The sequence below is a fragment of the Lithobates pipiens genome, unplaced genomic scaffold (genome assembly GCF_037356315.1).
Source record: "Lithobates pipiens isolate NorthernLeopardFrog02 unplaced genomic scaffold, aLitPip1_a1.2 Scaffold_27, whole genome shotgun sequence".
Lineage (NCBI taxonomy): Eukaryota > Metazoa > Chordata > Amphibia > Anura > Ranidae > Lithobates > Lithobates pipiens.
In genome coordinates this window covers 143,163,969-143,191,640 of record NW_027507788.1, presented here as the reverse complement: position 1 = coordinate 143,191,640, position 27,672 = coordinate 143,163,969, and the positions used below count along the sequence as shown (strand labels likewise).

The 27,672-nt window shown below is 42.9% G+C and overlaps 1 protein-coding gene across 6 annotated transcripts in view; it reads right to left on the bottom strand.

The window, feature by feature from the left end:
* MIB2 (MIB E3 ubiquitin protein ligase 2) overlaps positions 1-27,672 on the bottom strand; it is a 278,178-nt gene that overhangs the window by 45,256 nt on the left and 205,250 nt on the right. For all 6 annotated transcript variants that reach the window (XM_077457589.1, XM_077457592.1, XM_077457591.1 and 3 more), the window contains 7 exons: positions 16,783-16,945; positions 16,209-16,342; positions 15,016-15,164; positions 14,216-14,372; positions 8,319-8,473; positions 5,404-5,530; positions 3,296-3,514 (listed from right to left, as the gene is read on the bottom strand). In XM_077457589.1, the coding sequence (XP_077313715.1) occupies positions 3,296-3,514; positions 5,404-5,530; positions 8,319-8,473; positions 14,216-14,372; positions 15,016-15,164; positions 16,209-16,342; positions 16,783-16,945 (1,104 nt within the window). The remainder of the gene's footprint in view (positions 1-3,295; positions 3,515-5,403; positions 5,531-8,318; positions 8,474-14,215; positions 14,373-15,015; positions 15,165-16,208; positions 16,343-16,782; positions 16,946-27,672) is intronic.

Sequence of the window (27,672 nt, the reverse complement as noted above, 5' to 3'; positions counted from 1 at the left end):
TTCACCCCATTTGAAACCATGTGCAATAGCAGGGACCCTGTTAAACATATCATTTCCCAACTATACACCATGCTATCCCCAACGCCCTCTAAATCGGAAAACCCTTACGCCCAGAGATGGGAACAAGACCTAAACATAACATTGACTCAAGAGGATTGGGATAATATTTGGCTAAATATACACAAAGGCTCATTAAACGTGTCGATACAAGAAAACGGTTACAAAATATACTCACGTTGGTACAGAACCCCCCGATCGTCTACACAAATGTTATCCCCAGGTCCCTCCCACTTGTTGGAGGTGTGAGGGAGCCAGGGGAACTCTCTTGCACATCTGGTGGGAATGCAACCGAATCCAGCCCTTTTGGGTCGCAGTTAACCATCTCATCACAAAAATCACGACATACACACCAGCGTTTACTCCAGCTCAATTCTTGCTTCACCACACCTCTTTACCGCAAAGACAATACAGGAAGTCCCTCATGCACCACTTAATTAATGCAGCAAAACTTTGCATCCCTACGCACTGGAAATCAACCACCCCTGATAGCGTCGCAGTACGGTTGCAGAGGGTATCCAGAATTGCAGAGATGGAAGCCCCAATACACCAAGCCAAAGAAACCTCACATAAATTCCAAAATACATGGGCCTGCTGGCTGCAGTTTCAACAAACGGAGGAATACAAAACACTTCTACATAACCAATAGCTTGACCTGGGGGATGATCCCCACATACTTACATGCATCAGGATATGCTTATTAGACATCTGTACCTCACTATTTTATATTCCCTATACCCAGCCTCGTATACCCTCCCTCCTGCTTAACAATTGGTAGCAACTGTGGATAACCCTTATGTTGTCTCTAAACTTCAATGACATAGATACAAACAAACCTTTCATGTCTCAATCTCTAGTTGACGGATGGGCTGTCATAATTCACTAACAATGGGACGAGGTAATTGTATATATACCTTATAATTTTTTTGGGCTCCCCACCCCTCTCACAGTCAGATCCCAGTAGGGGTGAGAGGGAGGGGGAGTGGAATCCCAGGGTCCCGAATCTCCACTTAATAGCCCATAGGAGTAGAAGTTCTGGCTTATTCTCTACCGAGATGGGTCTAATAAAACACACTCAAGGATTGCCTAGTCCATACACTGATGAAAGGCTGTAGGACTATAACTCGGCATAAATAAGGTTGTACAAGAGGTTCTACAGCCTCTAGATATTCGTCCCAGATTATAGGAACTCACACAATATGCCTATCAGTAACGGAATATACACGTATTCTGAATGGATCCCATGTTGTCGTATAACTTAAGACACCCCATCTACTCTGATATGTGTTCTGAATACGGAAATAAATACAAATGTTATCGTTACTACAAAACGTATATATATCACTAGATAACTGTAACATATACTACTTAATCTAATTTACATGCATTGAATGTCATTTTCTTACCTGATTGTACCTAACCTTGGATACGCTTTTGTTGTTAACTACATCTGGCGGCTGCGACCGCAATTGTTTATTTCTGTTCTGTTTCTCAAAACTCAATAAAATGTTTTAAAATTAAATCATAATGACAGCAGAAACTACCCAAATTACCCTGATCAAAAGTTTACATACTCCAGTTCTTAATACCCTGTATTGCCCCCTTTTAACATCAATGACAGCTTGAAGTCTTTAGTGGATGAGGCTCTTTATCTTCTCAGATGGTAAAGCTGCCCATTCCTCTTGGAAAAAAAGTTCCTGTAAATCTTTGGGCTGTCTTGCATGAACTGCACGTTTGAGATCTCCCCAGAGTGGCTCAATGATATTGAGGTCAGGAGACTGAGATGGCCACTCCAGAACCTTCACTTTATTTATATGCTGTAGCCAATGACAGGTCAACTTGGCCTTGTGTTTTGGATCATTGCCATGTTGGAATGTCCAATTACATCCCATGCACAGCTTCCTGGATGATGAATAAAAATGTTCCTCCAGTATTTTATGATAACATACTGCGTTCATCTTGCCATCAATTTTGACCAACATTCCTGTGCCTTTGTAGCTCACACATCCCCAAAACATCAGTGATCCACCTACATGTTTCACAGTAGGAATGGTGTACCTTTCATCATAGGCCTTGTTGACTCCTCCCTAAATGTAGTGTTTATGGTTGTGGCCAAAGCTAAAATTTTGGTCTCATCACTCCAAATGACTTTGTGCCAAAAGGTTTGAGGCTCATCTCTGTGCTGTTTGGCGTATTGTAAGCGGGATACTTTGTGGCATTTGCGTAGTAATGGCTTTCTTCTGGCAAATCGGCCATGCAGCCCATATTTCTTTAAGTGCCTCCTTATTGTGCATCTTGAAACAGCCACACCACATTTTTTCAGAGAGTCCTTAGTTATTGGTGGGTTTTTCTTTGCATCCCAAACAATTATCCTGGAAGTTGTGGCTGAAATTTTAGTTGGTCTACCTGATCGTGGTTTGGTTTCAACAGAACCCCTCATTTTCCACTTCTTGATCAGAGTTTGAACACTGCTGATTGGCATTCTCATAGTCCTTCGATATCTTTTTTTATCCCTTTCCTGTTTTATACAGTTCAACTACCTTTTCCTGCAGATCCTTTGACAATTCTTTTGCCTTTTCCATGACTCAGAATCCAGAAATGTCAGTGCAGCATTGGATGAAAGATGCAAGGGCCTATCAGGAGTCCAGAAACTCATTGACCTTTTATACACACCAATTACAAGCAAACAGATCACAGGTGAGGCTGGTTACCTTTATTAGCCATTGAAACCCCTTTGTGTCAACATGTGTGCATGTTATCAGGCCAAAATTACCAGGGTATGTAAACTTTTGATCAGGGTCATTTGGGTAGTTTCTGTTGTCACTGTGATTTAAAAAGAGTAAACAGTTGATTGATAATAAATGGTGTCAGCCAAACACTAACTATGAGTGAAAGAAACATTTTTATGTTATCATTCATATGCTCTGAAAAAATAGCAAAGAAATCAAATTCTGCCAGGGTATGTAAACTTATGAGCACAACTGTATATCAAATATGAGTTTCACTTTTTGAATTGAATTACTGAAATAAACTTTTTGATGATTTTCTAATTTTATGAGATGCGCGTGTGTGTGTGTGTGTGTGTATATATTTTTATTTATTCAATGGACCACTTGATAATTTTTCTGTTGTCACTCTTCTACGTTTTCTATGATCAACTTGGTCCCACCACACCGACTGGTTTAATTAATACTACCAAAATTATTCCTGCAATGCATACAGTATCATCTGGTGTTACCTTGTTGAGCATAGCTGAGCCAACTCCTTCAGGCTCCAGAGAGGTGAGATGCTGCTGTACTAGTACTATGTGCATGGGAGTATCCCCATCCTCGTCTTCTGCATTTACATCGCCTCCCTCCGTCGCAAGAAGTTGCACAAGGTTAATGTGCCCATGAGTCACTGCCAAGTGTAGAGGAGTTTGGTTTCTGTTGTTCCTGAGATTGACATCACACCGTCCCTGTAGAGTGAGACAAACGGAAAACGTGTAAGATGGTTTCAGGGTCCAGGGGTGGCTTTTAAAGTTGGTATCATATTAAAAAAAATATTAAACGTGTGACTGGCATATGAAAAGTTTCAAATAACACAGTGCCAACAAGGCCTCTGCTACAGGGGAATCCAGAAGGATTATTTGTCATCTGTACCAGCTTGCACCTTGCATGCATATTAACATAGCTTATTCCCAATGAATGGGGCTGCCAAAATATTGTAAAAAATTGATGTAAAAAGGACACAAGTCTGTGTACATTCTCATGCCTATAGAGCTGCATGGAGTCATCGCTGCCAGTAGAACACAGTGATTATTGCTAACGACTATAGCTGCTGGCAATAATCACATGTAAAAATCTGACATGCTGGTTTTACCCAAGTCAATCGATGAATCGGTTCAAATATCCGCTAGTCCCTGCTAAACCAGCCAAGATTCAAACCATCTATGACTGGCTTTAGACATGCATTGGATGACACTGCTCACAGCTTTCTAAAGGAATAGTTCACAAATTAGAAAACAAAAAAAAAAACCCCACCAGGTCCCTACATACGCTGCTGTGCTGTCTGCAGCCTGGCTAGTAAAAATATAGTGCTGCGCTGTCTGTGCCCTAATGCTCCAAAGACATGAATGGGACTTTGCTAATATAGTATAAGTAAAAACTAAGTCAACTGTCACTTTAAATATTTTAGTAAGACCTCTTTCACACTGCAACTTGAAACGCTCAATACAGCTTTATTTTTTTATTTTTTTACTGAGTCAAAATGCAGGCCAAAAATTATATAATTGCATATAATCTAAAATGCGCGTAAATACATACAAAGAAAAATGTCTGAAAAAGTAAATGCTCAAAAACAGGAGTATCATGTGCAAGAGGCATAAAATGTAAAGAAATACAGGGCCATTATTTGATACAGTTATGCTTTAGCCCTGCTGATCCCTCAACTCTCAAGCTCCTCACAAGTAAAGTCAATGCAGAGGCAAATGAAGACTCAGGGGTTTATTTACTAAAGGAAAATCCACTTTGCACTACAAGTGTACTTGGAAGTGCAGTCACTGTAGATCTGAGGAGGGCATGCAAGGAAAATAAAAAACAGCATTTTAGCTTGCACATGATTGGATGATAAAATCAGCAGAGCTTCCCCTTATTTCAGATCTACGCCTCAGATCTACAGCAACTGGACTTCCAAGTGCACTTGTAGTGCAAGGTGGATTTGTCTTTAGTAAATCAACCCCCATAGTATTGACACATGGTGTAGACTGGAAATTATAATTACTATAATATTTCGGCTATTTTACTGTGTGTGGAAGGAAAAAAATAGCTATGAAGGAGTAAAACATCTATACAATCTATTTTGACAGCGCTAAAGATAAAAATTGCCTTTAGATATTGTTGCAGGAAGACTACAGGAACAGTTGGGGTCTTTTGTCAAAAACACTGACCTGGTATTACAATTCAAATTAGAAGAGTCTTGTGTCAAATACAAAATGCCTGGTCAAGTCTGCATAGTTAAAATAAAGAAAGAAAACCTGTAATGCAAAGAATATAGGGGGTTGCCATTGTTGATGAAAATGCAACTTACCTGACTGTCCCCAGCCTTGATACTCTGAAGCACTGACCAGCAACAAGCAGAGCAATCTGCATACTTGCTCCAGCTCAGTGACTTAGTACTAAAGCTGTTGGATTAGACGTGACAACCAGGTAAAAAGTATTTTGAGAAGCAAAGGTCAGCAGTGGCAGTCCTCAAGCTTTTTACCCTATTACAGGTTTACATAAACTTTTAGGTGCCTGGTCCAAAATGTCCCCCCTATAATTATAAGTATTACATACTGCTGTTGGACATCTTTCACGCTGTGTGTACCTCTTTGACTAAGATCTCCACTACTTCCTGATGGTTGTTCAGTGTGGCCAGGTGCAGAGCGGTGAAGCCATCTTCTTTCTTGGAGTCTACCAACTGCCGTGCTCTTTCCAGAATCTTCTGGACAGCTCTGAGGACAAACAACACAAGATTTCTAGACTTGGCTAAAAATACTGCAACCATAGAGAAATAAAACATAGTGGTCAGTTTACCGAAAAAGTCATATTATAGGTATTGGTGGAGTCTTATCAGCTGGGTCACCCCCTGGGCTTCTCATGTCTCTTGGGAACTCCAGTGATTAAATTAATTGAAAATCCAACAAAGCATGTGGAAACCCCTCACACCTACTGCAACGCACCTGCAGACCTTGGAAACTCAGGGGCTGCTATGAATGACCTCTTTCTAAAAATGTTAACAACATGACTGTAATGTTTTACCCACTGGCTATATTACTTTCTTTGTTACCGACTCAGAACAACTGCATAGATTAGGTAGTTCAGAGGAAAAGCGACAGGTCCAATATTTGCATAGTTGTCCCAGGTCCATGATTAACAGTATTAAATTGGGACCCATGGCACACATGCAATCTTATCATTAAAGAGAATTCTCCAGTGTGAGGACTGCTACAAAATGTAGAGCAAGTATTCAAGTACTTTGATGGTGTCGCTCCCTCACTGGTCCGATTAATGAGATGTTGCTCCCTCACTAATGGAAACACTGCAGAATGTCATATGTCAGTGTCGTCTCATTCATCTGACCAATGAGGGAGAGACAATGTGTAAGCAGGTATGTCTCTTCCTTGTAAGCAATCTCGTCACTGGCAAGTTTTTACCCGAAACAGGATAAAAGTATGATGCAATTCTTAAAGAGTTAGCCTGATAGCCAGACAGCATTTTTAAAAAGAGATCAGCAACAGCAGACTCCATACTTATTTAATGTTAGGCTTGATTTAACACCTTGCTATCGCATGGAGTTTAACATTGCTCACCTTTTGAAAATGACAATTGCGCCATAGACCCAGAACAAGAATGCAGTCAGTGAAATAGGTGCTATTGATCTGCATGCATGTTCTTCAGTGGTATAAATGTCACTAATGCAGGTTACATGTCCAAAACCTAGTATTTGGTCATGTGATCTAAAGTGTATTGAAAGTGAAAATTAGAGTTCAGATTGGCTGACCCTTCACATTTCACCAAATGCCGGCCTGGAACTACATTTTTTTCCACAACCTACTAAGGCTGTTAACATAGCTTCCAGTTAACATTTGAATATAGGTTCTCTTTAGCAATCTTTCCATAATTGGAAATAACTCTCTATATTTCTGCTGTTCACTTGATGATTAATGGCAGCTGCTAAACCTTTTGAGTTAAATTCCAAAATATGTGGTGAAAGTGTTGACATAAAATTATATTTCACAACACAGCTATTAGTCAGAGGAACATGTCAAGTCAATGGTTCATTTGCCCAGTTTGTCTTCATCTGTGCAACAGAGATGTCACTTTTCCCTATTAGGAAACCTGTATGAGTCACAGCTCCCTCTAGTGGAAGAAAGCTGAATGAAAGGCCTAATGACTGTACGACTGACCAGACAAGTATAGGTCACAGACATTTTTACAGTTTGTTGTAACCTTCTAGGTTTACTGACAAAGCTGTGTACTGTGCATTGCAGTAGATTCCTGAGTATCTTGCAGTGTTCACCCTCTCCCAATCTATCTCTGCTGTGCAGAAGATCACAGGAAGTTGATACAAGGACAGATTTAGGCACTTAGAATGGCTGTACAAAAAAATAAATAAATCATGATTTTGTCCACTATACATTACTTACTATATATTACTTAAAACTATACATTGCCTTTTCGTTTCTGCTGTGAGTGCAACATTTATTAAAATTTAAACCCGCCATTCCACTTTAGACAAATGCTTGTAACACTCAAACATCAGTCCCACAAATTCAGCTTTACACGGAGATTAATGTAAAATTAGACTGAGATGGGTAGCAGGAATAGCCCACCAAAAATGATACTGTATGTAATCTCAGTGTGAAATAAGTCTGCACTCAGTGGCTACTTTATTAGGAATATGCAAACAGCCAAAAATGTGTTTGCATATCAAACTTAGCAGTCATTTTCAGGGGGTTTTCTTCTTTTTTTATAAAATAAAATGATGAATCAGAGTAGACCTTTCATTAAAACCAGAACAAAGTGCTCTGACACACAGAAAATGCTCCAGATCTGAAGTTTTAGATAATTAATTTGTTTGTCAATGCAGCAGTCATCCAATGATCAGTAGGGCAGGTGTATGAGAGTGTTGCAGCCAGCATTTCCATTAGAGAGACCATGCTTCATGCCTATCAGGGTCTCTGCACTGCAGCAAACTATCCCCGACACAAAAAATGTTGCCGCAAAATGTCTAATTTAAAGAGACATTGTCCCCTTGCCCATGCAGGACCCAACCTCCATACATAACTTATGCTCCCTTGCAGCCCCTTACTCCTCTGTAGCTGGCCTTTAAGTCAACTGTGTCAGCAACCCAAGGATATGGTCACATCCCTCCTCGGGTCCTTGATATTACCTGGCACTGTCACATGGAGGCTGGTTGCATGCTCCCCCAATCTCGCAAGTGCCAGGTAGTTTTGCACTGTGTCACAGCTTTTTCTATTATGGGCCAGGTTAGACAGGATTTGACCCCCAAATGCTTATTCCCCGACAGCCAAGGGCCCAGACAGAAGAACTGCCTCAACACTGGGCAGAAAAGTAATGCTAGTGCAATGATCAAATGAATGTTTCTTAGCCTGTTCTAATGGAACATACACCAGACGTACAAGCATGCTCTGTAGAGATATTCTGTTGGAGCAGAGACCAGCGACAAGAAGACGGCTGAGGGTCGACTAATAAGGAATTCCAAAAGCATTCACTTACAAAACATTCCCTTTCAGAGCTGAGTGATGAAGCAGATTGAAGCCTTGCTGATTCTGAACAGTGAAATCAATATTTGGTACTTCAGTAAGGATCTCTATGATACTTCTGTAGTCTGCTGTGATAGCATAATGCAGCGGTGTGTCTCCATGTAAGTCCTAAGAGGAGATATACAAACGTAGGCTTTACTTTCTGCTTAGTTAACGATAAAATAGTGACTCTTCTTAAAGCCAAATTCCAGGCATGTTTATTTTTACATAGTACATTGGTCCAGCTTGGACCAATATAAGTATGCATGTGTCATACCTGGCTGATCCCAGTAGAAGCTGGAGATCAATGTAGTAGGTACCGCTACTAGATTCCTGGTTCTGTGCAGAGCAGCTACCCATCTGCTTAATGAACACAAGAGATTACTTGCTTAGCACTGGTACCATTTAGAAAACACTTTGCATCCTTTGAAAAAATGCAATGTTTTCTCTGAACGGCCCCCATGCCAAACCATCAAGCGACCTCCTGTGTTCACTAAGCAGGAGAACAGCCGCTAAGTAAGGGACCCAGAGGCTAGCGGCAATCACTGTGGTAGCAATGCCTACCACAATGATTTTGAGCTTCTATGGGGATCCCACAAGGATGACACCTGCATTAGCACAAACTAGACCAACGTAACTATGCAAAAATTGTATTCTTTACTTACTGGTAAATTCCTTTTCTTGGACAGTACAGGACGCAGGCTTTAAATTTTGTATTTATCTTTTTTTATTACATTCAGGGCTTATAAAAAGCAATTAACGAGTCTTAACTATAGTTACATGAATATAAAGCTATATTGCTTATGAAAATGTTATATTTAGCAGTTGTAGCCAATAGGCGGGGCTATAGGCTACTCTCCACTACTTCTGTTTTGGCCATTCCCCTACCGTGCACTTGTGATTTTCACTACCGTCTATCATGAAGGTGGCAAACCTCCCTCTCCCTTTGGTAGCATATAGGAAGCCATTTGGATTTTTAGTACACCGTGTGTGTATATTATATATATATATATATATATATATATATATATATATATATATATATATGTGTGTGTGTGTGTATGTATGTGTATATATATATATATATATATATATATATATATATATATATATATATATATATATATATATATATATATATATATATATATATATACACACATACACACACATAATATATATATATATATGTCTGTGTGTGTAACAAGCTTCTAATATTGCATTTGCTGACTAAAAGCAGAAATTGGTATGCATACTTTTTTCTTTCACTTAAAGTACAGGATACAGGCTGTCATAACGGAATGGTTACATGCTGCATCTTCAGGTGACTGGACACTGGCAAAGACACTGAAAGCTTTAACGCTTCCTCATATAACCCCTCCCACCATGCAATCCTCAGTTGTGTAGGAAGCAAGGAATGTTAGGACCAAAAGCACAGGAGGGAGGCCCTGTGTCCTGTACTGTACTCCAAGAAATCTTTTTATCAGCTATGTAAAAAATACAATTATCTGTATTGTACAGTACAGGACACAGGCTTTTATTCATAATGGATAGGATGTCCCAAAGCAGTAAAGAGGGGATGCTAACAAGGCAATTAAAAACCTGCCAGCAGACCCCAACAAGAAGGCCAAAACAAAGGCAAAGACTGACCTCAATCAATGGCCTGCAACACCTTGCAGCCAAAATTGGCATTAGTGGAAGCCCGATCATAAATCTGGTAAAACGTAGTAAAATGTCTGAGCACAAGACCAGGTAGCAGCCTAATAAAGCTGTGCAACTAAAGGCTGATGCCAAAAATCCCAAGACATGATCACAGATCCAGTAGAATGAGCCCTATTTAGGAAAGGAAGCTCCTTACCCTTTAGACCAAAGGCACAAAAAAAATGACCTGGTCAATCCACCCCGCAATAGTTATTCGCAATGCAGAAAAACTCTTCTTGGGCCCTTTGGGCAAAATAAGAAGCTGATTACAGGCCCCATTTTTAAATGGGGCCTGTAAGTACAATTTAAACTCACACTGTCCACATGATGTCCAGTCAATGGAAGCCTGCTTCCTTTTAACCCTTATGAGACAGACAAAGGGAAAGCAAAAGAATACCCTCTTTTTAATGGAAACCAGATACCACTTTGGGCAAAAAAGGAAACGCTTGGACTCAAAACTACCTCATCCCTATGCAAAACGATCATACATAAAATCTCCCACATCTGTTAAAAAGAAAGCTTTTGAAGGTCCAAAAGTATTAGATGAAGGCGTCACTGGTATTCCATGAGGCAGGGCGATGTAACTGTCTGACAGGCCTTCATCAAGGAGTGAGAGGTTAGAGGTCTCTGGAACAGAATGGCCAAGGCTGACCTATTCTTTCAGGGTACTCAAAACCAATTTCTGATCTACCCCTGATGGTAAGAAGGAAAGTTTTTCCGAGATTCCCCTCTTCCTCAAGACCTGGGCCTCAACAGGAATGCCATTAAATACAGCACCTGTAAAGCTGGATGGAAGATGGGACCTTGCGGCAGAAGCACTTGTTGACCTGGAAGAGACCAAGGAGGTTCCACCAGCATGTTAAAAACATCTGAAAACCAATCCCTTCTGGGTCAGTTTGGAGCTACCAAAATCACTTTGCCCTTTCTACTTTGATTCTGTGAAGCATCTGAAGAGGGGGAAATGCACAGATCAGTTGTAAATGATACCAAAGAGTCACCAGAGTATCCACTGTAAATGATTGAGAATCTCTCATTCTGGCCAGTTCTTGTTAAACCTAAACACGGGAAGGTCCACATTCGGAGTCACTCATCGACAACAGATCTTCCTGAACACCTCCAGGTGCAGCGGAGGCATCAACTCTAATCAAGTAAAGTCCACACTTGACAGTTTTCAAGGGTGAGATCTGCCTTATTTTGAGCTGTGTGACATCTTGTGCCTCCTTATTGGTTGCCGTGGCATTGTCAGACTGCACTCTGGCCAGAAGACCCATGAGAAGTCCACTTCAGAAAGTACAGATAAATGTTGATTGGAAGATTAAAATTCCACGTCAATTAGGTTCCTTGTGCTGTGGCTGTCCCCAACGCTCTTCCCTAACCTGAAAGACTGGCATCCATGGAGAAAACAACCCATTTCAGAGGAAAGAAAGCCCTGTCCAACTCCAGCAGGTAGGAAATCCCCTAATTCAGAGAATTCCTAGCTCTGATGGACTGATGCATAGGTCAGTCAAGAAACTACATTGACCCCTTCCAGGAACATGGAATATTGTACTGCAGAGGTCTGAAATGCCTTTGAGAATATGGGACTGCCTAGAACTAGGCCATCAAGATATCCAAGACTCGCACAGAGGGTCTCAGGCAGTTACAGTTGGGCAGGGCCAGAAAGAAGGGCACTGAGTTCCTCTTTAAGACATTTATGCACCTTCTCTATAAACACCATAATGGTGTCTTTCAATTTTGGGGACACTGTGACAGAGGGACCTGCTTTCACAAATGAACCATCTGAATCTGAAGAATCCCCCCACTGTGCATTCTCCTCTTCCACAGCCAATCTGATAATATTGCTGCACTTGAGTTTTGGTTTATTTGATATTAACATTTTTTTTATCTAATGGTGTGCTCGCTGCAGGAGATTTTATCCTTTTAGTGCAATTTTAAACCTGCTGGAAGACTCTAAAGCAGAGGCGTGAGGAAACTGAAGGACTGTGAGTCCTCACTTTGTTAGATGATCTTTTAAAAAATATTGCCAATTCCCATCTAAAGGAAGACAATTGGGTGGAGAATTCTTCTTTTCTAAGATAAGAAGAATGTAGAGTCCTGAATGTCAGACTGGGGGTGAGACCTCAGATTCCCTGTTGAAAAAAGGAAAATGCCTGGAATAGTAGGAAGTGATTGTACCTCAGTCAAACTTCCATCTCCCTCTATGCTTAGAGTGCTCCATTGCAGCTGGTTCCCCTATGGGGTACTCAGAACCATCAGTATTGAAGACTTCCTGCAGAGTGCCTGGTACCCTGAAGGTACTGTATAAGCCGCTGCAGCCAATAACCCCTCCATTTGCACTGTCAGGCTGGCTGGCAGTGGGAACCTGAGTACGAAGCCACATGCCTCATGTGTCTGGCTGAAACACACTCCAACAAGAAAGGGCATCCACACATACACCCACTCATCGTTTATGGCATCCGTGTCTGTCCTTCAGAGGACAAAATGGTGCCTGCACATATACGCCATGGGAAGGCAGGAGCACCAAGATGGCCCCTGCACATTGACCTTACCAGGTTAGGAATGCCAATATGGCTGTTACACCTATCATAGTGCCCAAAGTGGTGCCTGTCCACCGCATGTACAGAGTTCTGAGAACCTGCCCAGCCAAATGTGACCAGCATTCATAATGAGTTGGGTAAGATCATTTTAAAGGGCCTGTAACCCCAATCTGCCTGAACCGGTAATTGGTTGGTGACAGACTACCAACCACATAACAGGCTGATTTGACACACCCTGAAAAGTATCCCCAAGGCCACTGCTGGGTAGCTTCACTCACTTTGGTCGGGCCCATCTCCCCAAGAGGGAATGGGGGAAAGGTGAGCGAGTCCTCAAGGACTGGGTTCCCTCATTGGTGGACCACAGCCTTGGACCTGGAGATCACCTAGTGGCCATGCACATGCTGTACTGGGCACCTAGGCAAGTCACCTGTACACTGGATCCAGTGCAGTCGCAACAGAGACCAATCATGCTCCCTTCTTTATGCAGGTTCTGTGTACAGTTCCCACGGCACAAAGCATAGGAGCACTGACCAGGAACGCTGATAAACTCTGCGCAGTGGCCTGGTAAAGCCTGTAACCATTCCCTACTAGTTATCAATATTCTCTCACACCAGATACATCCATCACCTAAGAACACCAACAAAAAAAACTGGCGATTGCATGGTGGAAGGGGTCATATGAGGAAGTGTTAAAGCTTTCAGTGGTTGTGTCAGTGTCCAATCACCTGAAGGGAGCATATAACCCATCAGTTTAGACTGAAAGCTTATGTGCTGTACAGTAAAATAAAAGAAAATATGAATACCGTTTCTGCTTTTGAGTTAATGCAATAGTAGACGGTCATCTAAATATACAAACTGACCTTTCATATAGATTTTCATTACTTCTTGTTATTAAATCTTTATTTTACCACAAAAAATAAAGGATGTTTATCACGCACAGCATACAGGGCTTTCTAATATAGCGCAGCACTACTTCCTCACTTTTTAATATACTCTGTGTTACTGAAAATCCACATGGCTCCCTATGTGCTATCAAAGTGATAAGGAAGTGTGCCACCTCCATAATTAACCATGAATGAATAGACGATCACAATGCTTCAGATACTGAGGACATGGTAGTGGCATGGCTAAACAGAAGTAATGGAAATAGCCTAGCGCTTCATCTACTGCTACAACTCCTAAGTAAAATTTTTAAAATGGCACTGAATGCAATAATAATAATGATGATAATTAAACCACATCACAGCATTCCTGTGCTTTGCCAATGCAAGGCATTGTAACAGTTTTACTTTAATGTTCCCTTTCCAAGCAGCATATATAGTATTTCTCTTGTCTCTCTCTCCTTAGCCTGTTTAACTGCTAGAAGCAAAGACTGACAGCCCTGTGTGAGCTCTGGAATGCTCTAGTCTAACGCGCACTCTCGCACATGAAAGGAAGCACAGTGAGCAACCCACTATTTTCTTTATTCTGAAAAGGAGCATCAGTGAAACATTTTCATTTGTCTAACCAACCTGAATTCATATTTTTACAAAATGCAATACAAAGTAAATAGTAACACAGAATATTCTTAGAGTAGAATAGAATGGGTGGCATCTTGTCACCTACTGTACATCTATAATTCTCATACAGCTCACCTGGACATTGATGGCACAGTTGGGCATACAGAGTATTTGCACCACCTCCGTGAAGCCTTTATTGACAGCTATGTACAGAGCAGTACACTTGGCATTATTAAGTAACTCGGCGTTTGCTCCTTTTGCCAGCAACAGTCGAATGATAGCACCCTGGTTACTGAGAACAAAACAATAAAATTAGGGGAACGTTCTGAGAAAGCTGGAGAGATAAAAGCTGCAATGCATTATCACAACTAAGTTGAATATAGAATAAATTGGAAAATGTCTATGAAAGGCTTTATGCGACAGGGTGGTTGTCATGATCTATCCTTCTCCAGTCCAAAGCTTTGCATTCAGTGAAAATATTACAAGGTTTTCTTGAATGGAGGAGGTGTACAACAAGCACCCTGCTATAATCTATGTGCTTCAACTGGAACTACAAGTCTCAGCACTGGACGTTCAGCACTTGCAGTACTTTTTTGGGGGGGAGCTGAATGAAATAAACAGTTTTACCAAACAGGGCAGCAGTGAAGCGTGGGATAGGCATCAATAGAGGTAATATTTTTTCACAACAAAAGGCCCAATACTGTTTTTTTTTGTCACGGAGTTCAGCTTTAGGTTGTCCTTACATTCCTTCTTTACTGATCAGTGAAGCTCCTTATCATAGTCCAACATGGAGGTTGTTTTTAAGGACCTGCTCCATATTTACATAAAAAGCACCTCTGGTTTTGAGTCTTCTGGGCCTCCCTACCTGTCTACAGCCTGAAACTGTTAGCTCACTGGTCCTATTTTTTTTATTTTCATAGCTGTACAGCTCTTACCCATAAGCAGCATAATGTAATGCAGAATCTCCTTCATCATCCTTAAGGTCGATGTTTGCATTGGCTTGAATCAAGATCTTCACCACCTCCATGTGTCCCAAGTGGGAAGCCACCTGTAGAGCTGTCCTGCCCTGATTCCTTATATCCACCTACCATGGAAAAACAGCATCAACCATCAAACACACAAGCAGAGGCCTTGTATTGCAAGGTGAGAACAGAGCCTTTGAACGGAGAAGTGAACGGAGCACTTTCATTTTATCTGTGACAGCTGGTGGGAACACCTGCGAGTGGTGATGCAGTCATTTATTCTAAAGTACGAGTTAAGGTAATTATACACTGGAAGGTTACATGGTTTTTAATAAGCAATACTGATGGTGATGCAAAGCAGCCCAGGTTCTGGTTTGCCTCAAGTCAAAGGGAGGAATCCTGCTTGGATGGCAGCCAAATCCCACTAAACAAAATTTTGGATAATCAAGCAAAAGGGATAAACTAGGAATCTGCTGGGTGTACACTTTATGAGTCATCACATTTGAAAGACTAGCCCATTCAAAACTAAAAAAAAAAAAAGAAAAAAAAAAAAAAAGAAAAAGGTAAATATTGATGACGTGAACCATTCTCTTTTTTTCTAATGCGTGTTTAATATCTGAACCCTCAAAACACCACAAAATTTCACATCTAATGTGTCAAGAGGTTCCTGTGTGCTGATTGGAGAATAGAAAACCAGTTCACACTATTTTTATGCCAAAACATGACATATGAAGACATGGAAATTTGTCTGATCTAAAGAAAATCTTGGCAATCACAAATCTCAATAGCTTGGATTCATAAACTGAGGGACTCCTCACAGAATGAATATGATTGCATGCACATACCTAAGCAAAAATATATTATGCTGACAACATGGGATGGCAAATGGATAAAATTCACACAGCTTTACTCTTAATGCATGTTCCATTACATAAAATAAATGAAAACACCAACAAGTGAGAGGTCCTTAAAATGGTGGGGGTAGAGGGGAAAGACTGGAAACCTTGGGGCTGAAATCTCACTATTGTTATGATGAGTATAAAAAGGTGGCACACCATTAAGCTCACTACTCAAAGCTAAGATTTCATGGCTGCTTTCAGTGAATGACATTCCTGACTGTGTGAATAATGTAGGAAGGAGTAGAGGCCTTTTCAGGTATGGGGTACCTTGTCTGGGTGCTTCTGGACCATCTCCCTCACTTTGCCAGTGTTTCCCTGGGCCGCTTCTATCACCAGGGAACTGGGACTTTCACAATCTGTCTTCTGAGCCAGAATCTTTTCTAACATGGAGACCAGTGTACCTGCCAATGGAAACGTTTACTATGTGAAATGCATTTTTAATTAAACATAAGTTATTAACAAAAAAAAAAACTCACTCTGATAAAAAAAAAATCCACCAACGAACTTGACTTATATCAGGTTATGTGCAGTTGGCGCTTATTTTTGAGGTCTACTTTTGAGGTTGCAATTGAGCTCCTACCTGCTGAATGCAGATTTGTAATCAAATCACCATATGGCAGGGAGTGGGACCAATGCCAAGAATTGCAATTGCCTCGTAAAGGGAGTTGGGAAAGCCACCCCCTACCTCTACCATGCAACACGGCACCCTTAATCTGTTGGCACAGCTAACTCACATCAGGGCGACGGGTAAATATTAGATTTATAGCAACACACCAGGTATAACACACACAAGTGGCTGACTAGTTCTTCTTCTTTATTCATAGCTATGCTATTGGCTTACTTTTTGACTCCTTGGCATTTTCTGTTGTCATGAGATTGGCATCATTGTCTCTCTGATAGGAAGTGAGGCAAGCAGGGTTAAACGTCCAGGACTGGCCACCAACAGACACTCTCATGTCTCCATCTCCAAACACTTTGATAACTTTGCCGATTTGTCCCAGAGCCTGATAAAATAAAGTGGACGTGTAAAATGGGGATTCATTTCAGGTAAAGCACAGGTGACAAGTACAGGAAAGAGTTGCCGTTTTTCTTTTGTCAAAAACCTGGCCAAGTTGAAACTTGGCATATGACAAAAACATGAATAAGTAAAGGTTACTGTCAGAGTAAAATACATGCTAAAATTATCATTAGATCCAGAGATATAGGATTTGTTCACACAATGGGCTTTCATGCCATTTTTTGAGAACTTGGCAAGCAGTTTTGACTGCTACCACCCCTCAAAAACTCAGATTCGAAGAGTGTGGGGGAAGTTCTGGGCTGAACGCCATCTTCAGAGTTCAGACCATGACTACTTATTTGGCTTCTTCAGGCTGTCCCAACAGAAGGAAAATCCAGCCAGAATGCGGTCTATAAAAACCTGCGTTGGCTGCTCTTCTAATTTTGTTTGAGCCGGACATTTCAGCTTTATCACCCGAAGTTTGACAATTACAGCCCTGTTCAATTGCCTAAACTCACATGCTGTCTACCAACCCAGGAGAGTACATAATGGTGTCAAGCTACACTACTCTGTAGATTTTTATATTCCTCCTGACTACGGGGTTCTGTTATTTTACACTGTTACACACTCTGAGGAGTTGGTAGGTAGAGTGTAAGGTAAGCCAATTAGCACGATAGTAACTGTAAAGCTTTAGGCGACATCTAGCCACTGGCATACAAATAGAAAAAAATGAAAGCAGACCTTTCAACGCCAAACATAAGGTCTGCTTTTTTGCAAGCTCCCTGTTTCATTTGTAAATTAACAGATTGCCCAGAAACAAAAAATTTACTTACCTTGGCCCCAGTCTCCAGTTTTTGGGAAGCATGAGTGAGATAATCATTCCTTGCTGCAGCTGGGAGCTCAAAAACCCACAAGAATGCACTCAAGCCCACTGCAAGAGTGCATTCTTGCAAGATTTCAGTCACTCAGCTATCCCAGGAAGTAACGGTAAAGCACGGTGACAAAACTTGTGCCTCCCAGAAATGTTGTAGCCTGGGGTAAATTTTTCTAGGTCACCTGCTTGTTTAAAGCCATTTGTATTGGAGAACATAGGGCTTGCAAAAAAAAAAAAACACCCTCCGTTTGGCACTGAAAGTCTGTTTTAAACTAGAGAAGAGGGAAAATATAAATCCTTCATAAGCAAGCCTGCAGATGTATGAGATGCTTGCATGTATGAGATACAGGGGGTTATTTATGAAAGGAAAATCCACTTTGCACTACAAGTGCACTCGCTGTACATCCAAGGGGGACATGCAAGGAAAATATAAAACAGCATTTTAGCTTGCACATGAATGGGTGATAAAATCAGCAGAGCTTCCCCTGATTTCAGCTCTGCCCCTCAGATTCACAGCGACTACACTGTGGACTACAAGTGGATTTGCTTTTTGTAAATAACCCCCATAGTATTGACATGTGGTGTAGACTAGAAATTATAATTACTATAATATGTTGGCTATTTTACTGTGTGTGGAAGGAAAAAAATAGCTATGAAGGAGTAAAACATCTATGCAATCTATTTTGACAACGCTAAAGATAAAAAATTGCCTTTAGATATTGTTGCAGGAAGACTACAGGAACAGTTGGGTCTACTGTCAAAAACACTGACCCGGTATTACAATTCAAATTAGAAGAGTCTTGTGTCAAATACAAAATGCCTGCTCAAGTGGGACCAGAGATTCAGCTAAATCTGAAGAATAATCATACATTAATTTTAACAGAGAGTTAGTGAACATAGAAACTAGGAGTTTATGACCAATGTCGGAAGCAAAAAGCATGAAGACAATACAGAAAACGAGGAAGATTTTTAGAGAACTTGTGACATTAACACTCCCAACATTTTGAACAAATTTGCCCTTGTACCTATTTCTGTACCATGTTTAGGACAGTGTTTCTCAACCTTTGTTCTTTCAAGGCACCCTTTAAAATTATGCACAATGTCGAGGTACCCCATTCTAAAATGTAACAAACTAAACAAATAGTTTTACATAACGCAGCAACATCCACACACATAGGAAGGCAATATACAGTCATGGTCGAATATATTGGCACCCATGCAATTCTGTCAGATAATGCACCACTTCACCCAAAAAATTGTTGCAATTACAAATGTTTGAGCATTCTCGTGTTTTTCTTTTGTTTGTATTGGTATGACACATAAAAGTGAGAAACAAAAAAGACAAATCTGACACACTACATGCAAAATTCAAAAAATGGACTGGACAAAATTATTGGCACTCTCAATCTAATAGTAGGTAGCACACGCCCTGTAAAAAAAAAACTGAAGTCAATCGCTTCCTGTAAACTTCAATGAGTTTCTTACACCTCTTTACTGGAATTTTGGACCACTCTCCTTTAACCAACTGCTCCAGGTCTCTCAGATTGGAAGGGTTCCTTCTCCCAACTGCTGTTTTGATATCTCTACATAGGTGCTCTATGAGATCTAGATCTGGAATCATTGCTGGCCAGTTCAGTAGTCTCCAGCAGTTTGTCTTAAACCATTTCTGGGTGCTTTTTGACGTGTGCTTTGGGTCATTGTCCTGCTGTAAGACTCATGACCTCTGACAGAGACCCAACTTTCTGACACTGGGCCCTACGCTGCACCCCAGAATTCCTTGGTAGTCTTCAGATTTCAAAATGCCATACACATGGTCAAGACATTCAGTGCCTGCAGCAGCAAAGCAACCCCAAAACATCAGTGAACCTCTACCATGTTTGACTGTATTTCCTTTGAAGGCCTCATTTTTTTCTGAAAACACTAGACTGAAAGGCTTTACCAAAAAGCAGTCCATTTTTTTTTTCGTCTGTCCACAGCACATACTCCCAAAAGGATTATATCTTCCTCAATTACGTTTTGGAAAATGCTAAATCTGGCTTTTTTATGTTTCTGTGTAGCAGTGGGGTCTTCCTGGGTCTCCTACCATAGCGTCCCTGTTCATGCAGATGGAGACATATAGTGAGAGCTGACACAGTTGTACCCTGTGACTAAAGGTCAGCTTGAATTTGTCTGGAAAGTGGTCAAGATTCTTTATCCAACATTTGAACAATCCTTTGTTGCAATCGTTGATCGATTTTTCTCTTTTGTTCACGTCCAGGGAGATTAGCTACAGTGCCCATGGGTTGTAAACTTTTTCACAATGGTGCACACAGTGGACACAGGAACATTGGGATCTTTGGAGATGGACTTTTTACCTCGAGATTGTCCATGCTTTTCTACAATTTTTTATCTCAAATCCTCAAAACAATTCTTTGCTGCTCTTTCTCTTCTCCATTCTTCTTTTGGCACACAAAGACACACAACAGAAAGGTTGAGTGAATTTTTCACCATTTTAACTGGTTGTCGGTATGATTTCTATATTGTCAGCATGTGTTACCGGATACAGGTGACTTTGATTACAAATTACAGGAGCATCACAAACTTGGAATGCAATTATTTCTTACAATTTTGAGACGGTGCCAATCATTTTGTCCAGTCCATTTTTGGAGTTTTGCATGGAATGTGTCAGATTTGGCTTAACAAAAGGAATAAACATGAGAATGCCTAAACATTTGTAATTGCAATCATTTTCCAGGTGAAGTGGTGGATTATCTCACAGAAATAAAGGGGTGACAATATTTTTGGCCATGACTGTATTCTTTCAAAGCAAACACACCTTTGCTAACAACTGGTACTGACTAGCAATACAATGTTTCCCTTCTCCCTCAGCTAATGTGACTAATGGAGAGAGGCAGGTGAGGGGTAAACAAGGATGCTGTGCAGAAACCCAACATCCTCCTGACCAACCAGTGATATCAGCAGTTGTTAGGATGCTGGCAGCTAGAAGGTTGTAATAGTGCATGATGAAAACCTGTGGCTTTATGGTACTAAAAAGCAGGCCTGAGCCACCCACTATCTTGTATACATTTTTTTGGGCAGTTTGTAGCCATTTTGCCAAGGAACCTCCTGAAGAAACCTGGACTAGAATATACAGCATTTGTTGCACTAACTCTGAAGACCTAAGACTCCTGATTCCCTGCATACAGCACACCTAAGGAAGTTAATATCTGACTGCCCTGTGCTGGATGGAGCTGTATGCTAACCAGTTCTCTACTGCCATATTGTAAAATGACGTAGCAGGAACAGTTCCTCCCTGCAGGCGGGTGTCATATGACGTCTTCTGCTTCCCGGCATTGTGGAGAGCGCGCACGCGCTTGCCAAATCACCCGGTGCACGTGCCCGGCGGTCGCAATGTCCGCCAGGCACCCGCGATTGCCCGGTAACAGAGCCGCAACATAGATCTATGTGTGTAAACACACAGATACACGTCCTGTCAGGGGAGAGGAGAACTGATCGGATGTTCCTTGTACAGAGGAACACCGATCGGTCTCCTCCCCCCACAGTTAGATTCACTCCCTAGGACACATTTAACCCCCGCAGTGTCCCTAGTGTTAACCCCTTTCCTGCCAGTCACATTTATAAAGTAATCAGTGCATTTTTTACAGCAACGATGACTTCATAAATGTGAATGGTCCCAAAATAGCGTCAAAAGTGTCTGATCTGTCCACCGCAATGTCACAGTCGCGATAAAATTGCAGATCGCCAGCATTAGTAGTAAAAAAAATAAAAATAAATAAAAAAAAAAGAATAAATAAAAATGACAAATCTATCCCCCATTTTGTAGACGCTATAACTTTATAACTATAACTGTGCAAACCAATTAATATAGGCTTATTGCAGTGTTTCTCAAATCCAGTCCTCAGGCCCCCCCAACAGGTCATGTTTTCAGGATTTCCCTCAGATGAAACTACTGTGGTAATTGCTAAGGCAGTGAAACTGATCAAATCACCTGTGAAAAATAATGGAAAACCTGAAAACATGACCTGTTGGGGGGGCCTGAGGACTGGATTTGAGAAACACTGGCTTATTGGGATTTTTTTTACCAAAAATATGTAGAAGAACACATATCGGCCTAAGCTGAGGGAAATATATATATATATATATATATATATATATATATATTTTTTTTTTTTTAATTGGATATTTATTATAGCAAAAAGTAATAAATAGTGTTTTTTTTTTTCAAAATTGACGCTCTTTTTTTTTTCATAGGGTAAAAAATAAAAAAAGCAGAGGTGATCAAATACCACCAAAAGAAAGCTCTATTTGTGGGGGAAAAAATTATACAAATTTAATTTGGGTACAATGTCGCATGACCGCGCAATTGTCATTCAAAGTGTGACAGCGCTGAAAGCTGAAAAATGGCCTGGGCAGGAAGGGGGTGAAAATGCCCTGTATGGAAGTGGTTAAAGATTAACTCCACATTTGTTAAGAAAAAAAAAAAAAAGTATCCTCTGGGTGATCAGTGCATATTGCAGGGATTCAGGGATGGACTAGCCATCGGGACTACCGGGAGTGGGGCGGTTTCAGCAGCCTCCTATTGCCTTCGGAGGTCCGCGGCGATCTACCCGTCAATCGCCAACAGCTGGCGCCTGACGGGTAGATCGAGATTTAGCCAGTACGCAGAGTAGCGCCTGTCTGTAATAAGTTCTCTCTCTCATGTCATGCAGCGCTGCTCCCACCCTGGCGGCCCCTCCTCTCCAGATGATGTCACAAGCCAATGGGTATAGACGAGAAGAGAGGAAGGGCTGCCAGGGAGCGAACAGCACTGCGTGACATGAGAGAGAACTTATTACAGACAGGCACTTCCTGCGCTACTTTGCGTGCTGGCCAGGCTGGTAAACAATCAATAATGTGCCATGTGCCCTGATGTCCCCCATGATGTGCCCCATAATGTGCCCTGATGTTCCTCATAATGTGCCCTGATGTGCCCCGAGCCCTGATGTGCCATATGCCCTGATGTACCCCGTGCCCTGATGTGCCATATGCCCTGATGTACCCTGTGCCCTGATGTGCCCCAATGTCTTGTGGTCTTGTGTCCATGGTGTGCTGTGCCTCAATGTCGTGTGCCCTGATGTACTGTGACCTGTGCCTTGATGTGCTATACCCTGATGTGCTGTGTCCTGTACGCTCATGTGCTGGGCTCTGTACCCTGCCCTGATGTGCCCTGATGTGCTGTGTCCTGTACCCTAATGTGTTGTGCCCTGATGCGCTGTGTCCTGATGTGCTATACCCTGATGTGCTGTGCACTGTACCCTGATGTGTTGTGCCCTGATGAGCTCTGTCCTGATGTGCTATACCCCCCGATGTGCTGTGCACGGTACCCTAACGTGTTGTGCCCTGATGTGCTGTGTCCTGATGTACTATACCCTGAGGTGTTGTGCCCTGATGTACTGTGTCCTGATGTGCTATACCCTGATGTGCTGTGCCCTGATGTGCTGGGCTCTGTACTGTGCCCTGATATGCACTGTACCCTGATGTGTTGTGCCCTGGATGAAGTCCAGGGCCACATTTTTGTCCCAGTCCAAACCTGCAGGGATTTAAATACATTTTGTAGGAAATTGCTACCTTTTGTTGCTCTGAAGAAGCGGCTGCTTGTTTTACAGTGTTCTTTGCAGACTGATTATGAATAGAAGGGTCTGGTTCATAATCAGCTAGTGCACTCTTATGCCGCGTACACACGATCAGACTATCCGGCGGACAACCTGCTGGACTTTGCAGCGGAGGTCCGCCGGACTTTCCGAACGAGCGGACTTGCCCACACACGACCAGACTTTTCCGGTGGACTAGGTCCGGCAGACAATCTGCCGGACTATGGCGGGGATCCGCCGGACTCCAGGTATACGGAACTAGCCCCGTCGCCTGGCATGGATTTAAAGGGGAACCCCTATGCCGAAAAAATGGCGTGGGGTCCCCCCAAAGTCTATACCAGACCCTTATCCGAGCACGCAGCCCGGCCAGTCAGGAAAGGGGGTGGGGAGGAGCGAGCGCCCCCCCCCCCTCCTAAGCTGTACCAGGCCAGGTGCCCTCAACATGGGGGGGTGCTTCAAGGGTCTTCTTCCGACTTCGGGGGTCTTGTCCCACTCTTTGGTTCTTCTTGCCGGGCCTCAGCTCTCTTTCTAGTGTTGGCCCGGTCTTGTCGCCTTCTTCTGCCGCCTTCTCCTTCTTCCTTCCGATGTTGACACCACGCTCTCTCCAGCCGTAATGGCAGGGACACGTTGTGTGGCGACTTATATAGGCATAAGTGGCGGGGTCACCGGGTGATGTCACAGTCCCGGAGGATGCTGAGACTGTGACATCATAAGGGGTGGGGTCACCATGTGACATCACCCCGTGACCCCGTCCTTATTCCTATATAAGTCACCGCACAACGTGTCCCTGCCATTACGGCAGGAAGAAGACAGAAGAAGAAGAAGACAGAAGAAGAAGAAGACAGAAGAAGACGACGACAGAAGAAGGAGACGACAGAAGAAGGAGACAGAAGACAGAAGAAGGAGACAGAAGAAGAAGAAGAAGGAGACAGAAGAAGAAGAAGAAGGAGACAGAAGAAATAGGAGACAGAAGAAATAGGAGACAGAAGAAATAGGAGACAGAAGAAATAGGAGACAGAAGAAGAAGAAGGCGACAGAAGAAGAAGAAGGCGACAGAAGAAGAAGAAGGCGACAGAAGAAGAAGAAGGCGACAGAAGAAGGCGACACCGACAAGACCGGGCCAACGCTAGTAAAAGAGCTGCAAGAAGATAGCGGAGGCCCAGTAAGAAGAACTGAAGAGTGGGACAAGACCCCCGAAGACGGAAGAAGACCCCCAAAGTCGGAAGAAGACCCCCAAAGTCGGAAGAAGATCCCCAAAGTCGGAAGAAGACCCCCGGGCGGCGGCGACGAAGGAGAAAGCCGGGCTCCTCTGCTAGAAGAACTGAAGAGTGGGACAAGACCCCCGAAGACGGAAGAAGACCCCCAAAGTCGGAAGAAGACCCCCAAAGTCGGAAGAAGATCCCCAAAGTCGGAAGAAGACCCCCGGGCGGCGGCGACGAAGGAGAAAGCCGGGCTCCTCTGCTAGTAAAAGAGCTTGCTGTAAAAGAGCAGAAGATAGCGGAGGAGTCCAGCGAGAAGACCCCCGAAGACGGAAGACCCCCGGAGCTGTCTAATAAAGAATTTTAAAAACCTGTGTTGTGTTTCTTTATTAATACTTTCTCCCCCAGGTGAATGGGTAGGGGTACATCGTACCTCATACTCATTCACTTAAGGTGAGGGGCCGGGATCTGAGTGCCCCCTTATTAAAGGGGGCTCCCAGATTCCAATAAGCTCCCCGCCTGCAGACCCTGACAACCAACGGCCAGGGTTGTTGGGAAGAGGCCCTTGTCCTCATCAACATGGGGACAAGGCGGCTTGGGGTGGGGGGGCCGCAGGGCCTCCCATTCCCCAAAGCACCACCCATGTTGAGGGCATGCGGCCTGGTACGGCTCAGGAGGTGGGCGCTCCTCCCCACCCCCTTTCCTGACCAGCTAGGCTGCGTGCTCGGATAAGGGTCTGCTATGGACTTTGTGGGGGATCCCCACACCGTTTTTTTGGGTGTAGGGGTTCCCCTTTAAATCCATACCAGGCGATGGGGCTAGCAAGGTGTCAATCTCGCCGATTGCTTCCTTAGCAAGTCCTGGCTACCTGGAGTCACGTTCAAAATTAACAGACTTTACTCCATGTGTGGGCAAGTCCGTTCGTTCCAAAAGTCGGGCGGACTAGCACACAGACAGGCGGATTGTCCACCGGAGTGCCGATAATCCGATCGTGTGTACGCGGCATTAGTGTTCCAATGAGTAAAGCTGTACGATCTGCATCCTTTGGGAAGTATTTGGTCAAAAGTGAAGGAGGGGCTTAAAACTTGACTTCTTCTTAGTACAGACTTCTGGGAAAATCAGTGACCTAATCACACAAGCAGGAAATTACATTCCTAGAGGTATTCTGTACACCATGAGTGTACAAACCACCTCTAGGTTGCCATATTGCTTTTCATTTCTCAGAAAATTACAGCAGCTGCAGATTAAAAAGGAAAGGTAATTTTTAAGAACATTAAGTTAAAACATGGCTTGTGTAGCAATTGTATATGTGATATTTTTTAATTTGGTAATTAAAAATAGAGTTACCCTTTAAGGCAGTCATGTCCAAAGTCCGGCCCGAGGTCCGGTTTTGTATGGCCCCCACCTTGCCCCCAGCTTCTCCTGTACTATGGCCCGCCTGACTCCGCACGCCCCGAGCGCATCACTGATAAGCTGGGGAGTGTGCGGCAGGTCCGGAGCCTGTGATTCTGGCAGGGATTGGTGGCGGTGATTGGCTGCTAGTGCCTCTCACCCCGCCTCTCACTGACAATCAGGGGCTGGGGGCGGTCCAAGGCCTCCGGGAAGCTGACAGCACATGCTGTCTACTGGGACATACACGGGTCCCAGAGACAGCGCGGACCATTACCATTGCGCTGCGCGGCTCACGCATTCACAGTAGGGAACCGGGAAGTGAAGCTGCAGAGCTTCACTTGCTAAATCCCTCATGAGAATGGCGCCGACAGCAGCCGAGAGCCAAGCAATTGCTCGACCTCGGCTACCGACATCGTTGGACTCCAGGAAAGGTAAGTGTTCATTTATTAAAAGTCAGCAGCTGTAGTATTTGTAGCTTCTGGCTTTTAATATTTTTTTTTCGGGTGGACTCCCTCTTTAACGGTGAGTTAAGGTTGCAGCTCGTTAAAAATTGCTGGCTGTGGAGCAAGTCCCCGCCTCTCACTGACAATCAGGGGCTGTCCAAGGCCTCCGGGAAGTTGACAGCCCACGCCGCCAATAGCAGACACTGAGCTGTCCCTGCAGCAGCTGCAGATCTCTCAGTGCCTGTGATTGGCGGCGCGGATTGGCTGCTGCGCCGCACGCTGTTAGCTTCCTGAAAGACAGAACGAGAGGAGAGAAAAGGTAAAGAGAATTACAGATAAAGAAAATGAGAGAGAGAGAGAGAGAGAGAGAGAGAGAGAGAGAGAGAGAGAGAGAGAGAGAGAGAGAGAGAGAGAGAGAGAGAGAGAGAGAGAGAGAGAGAGAGAGAATTAAAGAGAAAGAGAGAAATAAAGAGAATTAAAGAGAAAGAGAGAGAGAGAAAGAGAATTAAAGAGAAAGAGAATTAAATATATATATCCAAATAACATCTTCACCACACACAGCCACAAAGGTAGGAGAATTCTTGTTGGGCAGTGTATTAGTGCTCGGATGAACACACTTAGACCGAATTTTAATGGTTCAAAGAATGTCAGACAAAATGGTCGGCCCTCACGCATGTTCACTTCATCAAATCTGGCCCCCTCTGAAAAAAGTTTGAACACCCCTGCTTTAAGGAATGTGAGGGCAGGATGTTCTCCTGAGATGCAAAAAAGATTAGATTTCTAACACTTTCAGAAAGTATCAATGTACATCAAAGCTGTCTTAGACAGTATTTGCTGGTCTCACTTCTGTCCCAGATCCCAAAAAATATGGGGTTAATTCCTTACTTTTGGGATAGTGGTCTGAGCAATGGAAATCATTCCTTTATGCCATCAGAATACACTGATCAGTGCTTTCGGCTATAGCTAGCAGTGCTGATCAAGCTGCATTTATCTGACAGACTGCTTGTACTGACATCGATCGGTAGACTATCCCCATACATAGATTTAAATTTGGCTGGTTCAGCAGAGACTGACTGCATTTTGATCCATGTATGGCTGTTTTTTCTCCCATAAGTGACTCAGCAGCTCAACTACCCGGTGTTCTGCCCTCTCAGGAGTGACTGAGCCGCTCTGCTCCCCCTCCCTCGCAGTGATTC